The sequence below is a fragment of the Theropithecus gelada genome, chromosome 8 (genome assembly GCF_003255815.1).
Source record: "Theropithecus gelada isolate Dixy chromosome 8, Tgel_1.0, whole genome shotgun sequence".
In the NCBI taxonomy this organism is placed as follows: Eukaryota; Metazoa; Chordata; class Mammalia; order Primates; family Cercopithecidae; genus Theropithecus; species Theropithecus gelada.
Window position 1 is genome coordinate 145248232 of NC_037676.1, and position 7845 is coordinate 145256076.

Below are 7845 nucleotides of genomic sequence, written 5' to 3' on the forward strand. Positions count from 1 at the left end.
CTGCTCACTGACATTATCTCTGAGTAAAGTGGCCTGCACTCTCGGGTTATCTGGACAGTCTGCGGGCTTGCTGGGTGATGCCCCATATGGCCATAAATATTCTGTAATTATAACTGGTGGCCAGCTTGAGACGTGGCTATTTTTAGACCATAAGCATTAACCTTATAGGTGCCTTGTGAGTGCCTCCTACTTACTTCAAGATGGAGTCACTCTGGTCATGTTTCACTAAACCAGAGGCCTGGTGAGCAGGGGTTCCTCTGACAGTGGGAACCTCAACGTCGGGCCAGTCAGCAAGAAGTTCTAGAAGCTGGCCCTTGCAGCTGGGGTGTGTGTGTGTGTGTGTGTGTGTGTAGGTGTCTTGGGGCTGAGCGCTCACGCTGTGGGATCTGACGCTATCTCCAGTTACAGTGTTGGAATGGTGTTGGAGGACACCCAGCTGGTGTGTGTGTGTGTGTGTGTGTGTGTGTGTGTGTGTGTAGGTGTCTCGGGGCTGAGCGCTCACGCTGTGGGATCTGACGCTATCTCCAGGTACAGTGTTGGAATGGTGTTGGACACCCAGCCGGTGTCCGCTGCAGAACTGACGGCCTGCTTGGTGGCGGGGAGACTTCCACCCCCCACGTTTGGCCCCAGCAGTCGTGGGAGTCTTCTGTGTTGACGTCTCCTGTGTGGTGTTGAGTGAGAGACAGGATTAATGGTTCGAGAGTCTTTTCCAAACAGCCCTCTTCCTAAAGCAGCTTGTTTTCTGAATCAGACGGTCCTGTCTTGAAGGGGGCAAATCCACCCACGCTCTCGTCCCACAACTCTTACTGAGCCCCTGCGGTGGCACGGATGGCCCCAGGTGCTGGCTGCGCAGAGAGAAACCCCTGCCCTCACCGCCAACATTCTAGAGGGGAAGACACCCTGCCTGTGCCCCAGTTAAGACCCAGAGGCCTGGACTCCCCCCGGGCCACAGCCTACTGGAGGCTCCAGTCCCCAGAGACAGCTGGGGCATCGCCCCCAAAGCTGTGGCAGCCCCACCCACGGTGCCATCATACCACAGCCAGGACATCTTGTGACACACACAGCCCCAGCCTCAGCCTCCATACACACGCACCACACACACTCATGCAAAACACATACACAGCCACACTGAATGCACCCCTAGATTTGAGATGGGTGTTACAGGTGTCTCTCCGCCCCAGCCCCCTCCTGGCCACGCGGCCACCTGCCGACCCTCGCGTTTCCCCACACCCTCCCCCTACTTCCGTGTGGGGTTCAGAAGCCCCTCCCTGGCGCTCGCCCTGTCACCCAGAAAGGAAACTCACTGTCAACTGGAGAAGAGGCCAGTGGCAGAGCCCCAGCGCCCACAAACCCTCGGAGAGGGCCTGGCGGGAGGAAAGACACGCACCGATGGCAGAGCTGCAGTGCCCTGGCAGAAGCCAGAACCCACAACCTCCCACCTCCCAACCCTTGCCGGTCTCCCCACCTCCGCCTGGGGGATGGCCAAGACACAGCCCAGTCTGGAGCGGGGAGCAGGGACAAGATGACCTCAGGAAGCCCAGGCTACAGGGGTGCCTGCTTCTTCCCCTCCCCCGCTCCACTCCGCAGGCGAGACCCCCAACACTGCTCCCCGACACTCTCCGAGGCACCCCTCCTCCGTGCTCACACCCAAAACACGTCTGCTCACCCGTGGGCCTCCCACTCCGATCACAACGAGGACTGGCCACAAGTCCAGGTGTCAGTGACCTTCACCCCGACCTGGTCCCTGTCCGGCCTCGCCAGGTCAGCACCCGCCGCGCGCACAGCAGGGCCGGGTGGAAGGAGGCCGGGCCTGGCCGTGGCTCAGGCGCCACCTCGCTGGGGAAATTGGGGGGTGGTCTCAGCCCCCTTCTGGTCCTCAGCCTCCCCATCTATCCCAAGAAGCTGGCGCAGGCCTGGGCGGCGAGGGGACCCCCACCGCGGGCTCGCCGACTCCGCCCCCCGGAGGCCCCTCCCGCGCCCCGCCCCTGCCCCCGCCCCGGGGCCGCGCGGGCTGCCTGGGAGTCTGCGGTCCAGCAGCGGTCCAGAGCGCGCGAGGTTCGGGGAGCTCGGCGAGGGTGCTGGTACCTGCGTCCGCCCGGCGGTGAGTCCGCGGGGCCGCGACCGGGACGCCCCCGCCACCTGCGCGCACGCGCTCAGACCCGGCGGCCTCGGCTGCGGTGCACGCGGCCCCGGCCCAGCCACGCGCGGCGGAAGGCGCCCTGCGGGGGCCGGGGCTGGAGACGGTGGGAGAGAGCAAGAGGGGCGCACGGGGAGGCGCAGGAGAGGGGTTGGGGTTGCCGGTGGGTTGGTCCCGCGAGAGCTGAGCCTCTCCTCCTATCCCCCCCCCCCCCCCAGGCCTCCCCGAATGTTTCCAAAGATCTGGGGCGGGAGCGGGCGGAGACTGCCGCCAGGAGCCTCCCGGCCGGCCCTGGGCTGCGCAGCCACTGGAGCCCATCACCCAACTCCAGACGCTCCTGGCTCCCCAGCGTGGGCCGGGAGTGACAGCTTTGCTGACTAGGGGAGGGGGCACGGGACCTTGCAGAGCTCCTGGCCGGAAAGGGAGGATTGACCGCTCCCCCGCGTATCACCCCGGAGCACTGGAACCCGCCCCCGCTTCTTGTTCTGGCACTGGTGGTGCTTGCGGTGAGGTCCAAGGAGCCCAGCCTCCCGGAGTGGACCGCCGGGCCGCTCCCCATTCCCACAGGAGAGGCTCCCGCCTCTTGCTGGCTGGGCAGCCCCTAGATACCTGGCTCCCAGGGGCCAGCTTCCCTGAGCCTGGGGACGAGCCTGCAGCCTGGACCCCACGGGCGCCCCCTACGGCCTGCCGGCTCCCTCTGGGCTCCACAGCCCACCCGGCCTTCCTAATTGCCTTCTGCTCCCACCGGTGCCTTAGCTCAGCCTGGTGGCCCGGCGGGTTGGGTGCCAACCAGTGGGCAGATGGCGGCACCAACTGGACCTGTTTGTGGCCCTGTATGCCAGGACTTCCTCAGAGACAGGTCAGGGATCCCCACACCAGAACCTCACTTTTCGGGGGTGGGGGGATAAGGAATTGGAGATCCTTCCTCCTCGGGTTCCTCCCTGGAGGCGGGGACAGGCCCCAGCTGGACTTGGCACTGGTTTTGGCCATCTGGGGCTCCCACTCCCAACCCCAGGATGTCAGCCCAGATCTCAGGGTCCTGGCCTGCTGCTCTCCCCGTAGGGCCTCTGCGGGCCCCTCTCCAGATCTTTTCTCTGAGGCATCCTCACCCCCAGTGCCCAGCACTAGCTCCCCAGGCCCGGGATGTCCCTCCCCCTCCTCTGCCCACGGCTGTCCCTGGCAGAAGGCAGCAGCCTCCCCCTCCAACACCATGCACTTAGAAAATAGAGAATCACGACCCCAGCAGGGCGTGTTCCAGATTCTTTCTCCAACAGTGCCATGGGCCCCTGCTCAACGGAGGGTCCTGTGCAGAGGCCAAGGAGCAGTACATGGACCCATCTGGCCCCTTCCTGCTGGTGGGACCGGTGGCACGCAGCCTCATCTCTCGGAGCCCATTTCCTAGCCACAGAATGGGGAGTAGCAGATACTTAGTGGGCTGCTGTCCTCAGAACTGAGTAACATCAGGAATGGGGAGTGCTTTCCCCTGGGCCATGTCCCACGTGGCCCCCGGTCTCCATGTCAGGAGAGATGCCTGGGCTCAAGACACTGAGCTGTCCCAAGGAAAGTTCTAGATATAGATTAGCTAATATGCACAGACAGACATACATATAAATGTGTGTATAGATCTCTCTTTTTTTTGAGACGGTCTCACTCTGTTGCCCAGGCTGCAGTGCAGTGGCATGATCACGGTTCACTGCAGCCTTGAACTCCCTGGCTCAAGAGATCCTCCCACCTCAGCCTCCCAAGTAGCTGACCACAGGCACGTACCACGCCCAGCTAAGTTTTGTATTTTTTGTAGAAACAGGAGGTCTCACTCTGTTGCCCAGGCTGGTCTCAAACCCCTGGCCTCATGTGATCCTCTTGCCTTGGCCTCACATAGCGTGGAGATTACAGGCATGAGCCACCGTACCCAGCCCCAGACTAGCTCATAGTATTACTGGTCACCATTCCCCCACCCCAGGACTACTGGCAGAGGCCACTGACTCTGCTTCCTTTTCTGTGATTCGGAGAAGGCTGGTGAGTTTCCTCCTCTTGACTGTACAGCGCCCATGCCAGGTTTCAGGAGGGGTATAGCCTAGAGCATGCCTGCACTGAGTGAGGGGCAGGTCGGGAGAGAAGCAGGGAAGTTCCTGTGTGCTGGCAGGTCCCTGCCCCTCTTTGCTGTGTCCTCATCTGCACAGTGGGGGTGCATGGTCCTGGGGAGGAGCGAGGCACCACTTGGCCCCCTAACCAGCAGTGTCTCTCCGGAGCAGGACGGCTGCTCTGGTTTGTGACTTCCGGACAGGACGGCCATCCTCTCCAGAATGAAGATCTTCTTGCCGGTGCTGCTGGCTGCGCTTCTGGGTGTGGAGCGAGGTGAGGTGCCCTCGGGGACCCCAGAACTTTGTCCGGCTGTGCCCTGCTCGACTCCCAGGGGTCCTTCCAGGCCGCTCCCAGCAGAGGGCTCACCTGGCCTGGCCACACTGTCTCACTGTGTGTTTGGGTGCCACTTGAGCTGCTCGACGGCCAGGGTAGGGTGTCACTGTCTTCGTTCTGCCTCCACCCCAAGGGCTGCTATACGGTAATTTCTCAGTAAATGTCCACTGGGGTCAGGCCTGGGAGGGACACTGGAGGCTTCCCTGAGACAGGTGTGCCCTCCTTCCACAGCCAGCTCGCTGATGTGCTTCTCCTGCCTGAACCAGAAGAGCAATCTGTACTGCCTGAAGCCGACCATCTGCTCCGACCAGGACAACTACTGCGTGACCGTGTCTACTAGTGCCGGCATTGGTGAGTGCCAGGCCTCAGACCACGCCTTCCTCCCCTGGCCGTCTCCCTGGCCCAGGCCGGGGCTCAGCAGAGGCCCTTGCTGTCTGCCTGCAGCCGTCTGCCTCTCCCCTGACAGCCTCATTTCCCATGCAGGGAATCTCGTGACATTTGGCCACAGCCTGAGCAAGACCTGTTCCCCGGCCTGCCCCCTCCCAGAAGGCATCAATGTTGGTGTGGCTTCCATGGGCATCAGCTGCTGCCAGAGCTTCCTGTGCAATTTCAGTGCAGCCGACGGCGGGCTGCGGGCAAGCGCTACCCTGCTGGGCGCCGGGCTGCTGCTGAGCCTGCTGCCGGCCCTGCTGCGGTTCGGCCCCTGACCGCCCAGACCCTGTCCCCCGATCCCCCAGCTCAGGAAGGAAAGCCCAGCCCTTTCTGGATCCCACAGGGTATGGGAGCCCCTGACTTCTCACGTGCCTGCTCTGTGCCCTTGGTCCCAGGTCAGGCCCACCCCATGCACCTCCACCTGCCCCAGCCCCTGCCGCTGCCCCAAGTGGGGCCAGCTGCCCTTACTTCTGGGGTCGATGATGTGACCTTCCTTGGGGGACTGCGGAAGGGACGAGGGTTCCCTGGAGTCTTAGGGTCCTTCGTCAGGACCAAGTCCCATGGACACGCTGACAGTCCCCAGGGAGGCTGTGTCAGTAGGGATGTGTGCCTAGCTGTGTACGTGGGTGTGCAGTGCATGTGGGAGCACGTGGCGTCTTCTGGGGGCGGTGTTTGGGGAGGGAGGGGTGCCGGCAGCCTGGAGAGCCTCAGTGTCCTGTAGCGCCTGCCCTGGCACAGCTGCATGCCCGTCAAGGGCAGCCTTTGGGAGCTGGGATTTCTGCCGCTTCCAGGTCTAGGCCCCGCCCCAAATCCAGCCAGTCCTGCCCCAGCCCACCCCTACATTGGAGCCCTCCTGCTGCTGTGGTGCCTCAAATAAATACAGATGTCCCCCAGCTTCCTGCTCTGAGCATGGCTGCCCCATGGGGGAAAAGGCAGAGCACCCCAGGTTTGGAGAGTTCTGGGGTCTTCTGTGGTACGGCCCGGGGGGTGGTCGGGGAGGAGGAGTCGTCCCCTGAGCCATAGCCAGCAGCTTGCCTGGCCTCCGAGGGAGCCCCTCGCCAGCGCTCTGCCCTTTCTCCTGCCCCAGGCTCGGCAGGTCGAGTGAGTTCGGCCTCCCACAGCAGGAGGAGGTCGGGGGGCATGGAGGAAAGAAAGCAGGTGCCAGAAGGAGCACGCTCAGGCTGGGGCAGCACCCAGGGCTCTCTAGGACTTGGGAATGGAGGGTGTCTGTCTGGACCCGCTGGTGCAGAGGGCACAAAAGCTGGGCTGGGGCAGGACAGACAGTCCGGAGTTCAGTGAGTGGCCTTTGAGAGGAGCAGGGGGCTCCCACGCAAAAGCTCGGGGCAGCAACCCTGACCCATCCATGCCTGGGACGGCAGCGCTGCCCGCTTCCCCCTGGCAAGCAGGTGGCGGCCTCCTGACAGAGGAACCCGGCCCAGGCCACCATCTGCAGGCAGGTGCTGTGCACAGCCCAGAGGGCTCTTTGGGCTGGAGAGAGAAAACAAGCAGACACGCAATGGAGGTGTGTTTGTTTGTTTATCTGGGACAACGGGAGGAAACGGACCAGGGTCTCAGCCACTCAGCGCCGACCCTGGATTTCCCTGGCTGGCCAGAAACTGTGCTGTGTGTGTCAAGATTCCAGGGGCACCGTCCAGCAGGAGGGGCCGGTGGTCACCATGGAAGCCCAAGATTCCCACCCCTGGCAGCTGATGTGAATAGCCGGGTCCTCCCAGGTCCCTGAGGTCAAGGCAGGTCAACGACCTGTGTCCTCCTCCTGGGTCCCTGAGGTAGTGATTCCTGTCTGAAACACACGAATCATTACTGCCACCCAAGAAGGGCCCGTTGTAACTGAGCAAGAGGACCTGGAAGGGGTCACCGGGAGGAGGGGCCTGCCGCCAATCACCACTCCCTGTGGACAGACCCTGCAGAGACTGAGCTTGAGATTCTGTGGGGAGTTTGGATTTGCTGAGTGGGTTGCTCTAGCATTGAGAAATGCAAGCAGAGAACAGAGGGTGGAAACCAGATGGTCCAGGAGCCTGGGCACGGTAGCCAGGAGGACAGAGATCCCGGCATTCGGGTCCCAGTGTGCAGTGCATTCACTGCATTGTTCACTCGGAATCACAGGTGGCTTTGCTGGAGGGACAGACCAGTTGATCATAGTGGAGCTGGTGAGAGGAAGTTGCACCCAAAAGCCATGGCCAGGAACCTGGATCTGACTCCAGGGACACAGGAACATGGTGGGCGCTGGGCAATGATAGAATTTCTAACAAATGCTTGGTTTCTGCTAAAGCTAATTTTCGCTTCCATCTCTGGCATCTCCTCCACTTCCCAGGTGAGCTCACTGGTTTCTAAGTCTCGCAACCACACTGAGACGAGGGCGCAGTCATCCCCTCGTTTCCCCAGGGGAGACAGTCTCAGAGTGGAAGCTGCTTGTCCTCCTGGGATCTGGAACTCGGGGGCCCAGCTCTCCCTCTGCTCTGGGTTTAGGGCTGGGGTCAGAGGCAGCCCTGACCTCCTTCGGGTAGCAGAGAGACTGGTTCCGCCGGGTTCCTGCCGCCCCGCCCTCTGGAGGCAGGAGGCCCCCCAAGGACAGGTGGTTTCCAGGAACCGAGGGAGGGAGTGGAGTCCGGGAGCAGAGGGAGGGAGCCCGGGTTGTGTCCTGGGCCTGGAGCAGAGAAGGGAGGAGCCCAGCGCGCTCAGTTTCAATTTCCTGAAGCCTGAGGGAGGGAGAGGAAGGGAACCTCACCTCAGGGCTCTGGACCGGAGCCTCCCGCCCAGGGCCCACCACACCCTGCTAGGAGCTGGGATTTCCCAGTCTCCACGTCGACCCGAACTGGGCCCCCTCCTCTCCACAGCCCATC

At 62.6% G+C, this 7845-nt stretch overlaps 1 protein-coding gene across 5 annotated transcripts; it reads left to right on the plus strand.

The window, feature by feature from the left end:
* Positions 1–1489: 1489 nt before the first annotated feature.
* On the plus strand, positions 1490–5879 carry LY6E (lymphocyte antigen 6 family member E). Of its 5 annotated transcripts, XM_025393793.1 has the most exons (5): positions 2002–2101; positions 2991–2996; positions 4390–4492; positions 4784–4903; positions 5036–5879. In XM_025393793.1, the coding sequence occupies exons 3-5, from the start codon at positions 4441–4443 to the stop codon at positions 5257–5259; spliced, it is 396 nt and encodes a 131-aa protein (XP_025249578.1). In that variant the 5' UTR covers positions 2002–2101; positions 2991–2996; positions 4390–4440; the 3' UTR covers positions 5260–5879. The 5 variants fall into 5 exon arrangements, with proteins under 5 accessions (XP_025249579.1, XP_025249576.1, XP_025249578.1 ...); XM_025393794.1 differs by lacking the exons at positions 2002–2101; positions 2991–2996 and adding an exon at positions 1490–1761; XM_025393791.1 differs by lacking the exon at positions 2991–2996 and having other exon boundaries at positions 1987–2101.
* The last annotated feature ends 1966 nt before the right edge of the window (positions 5880–7845 follow it).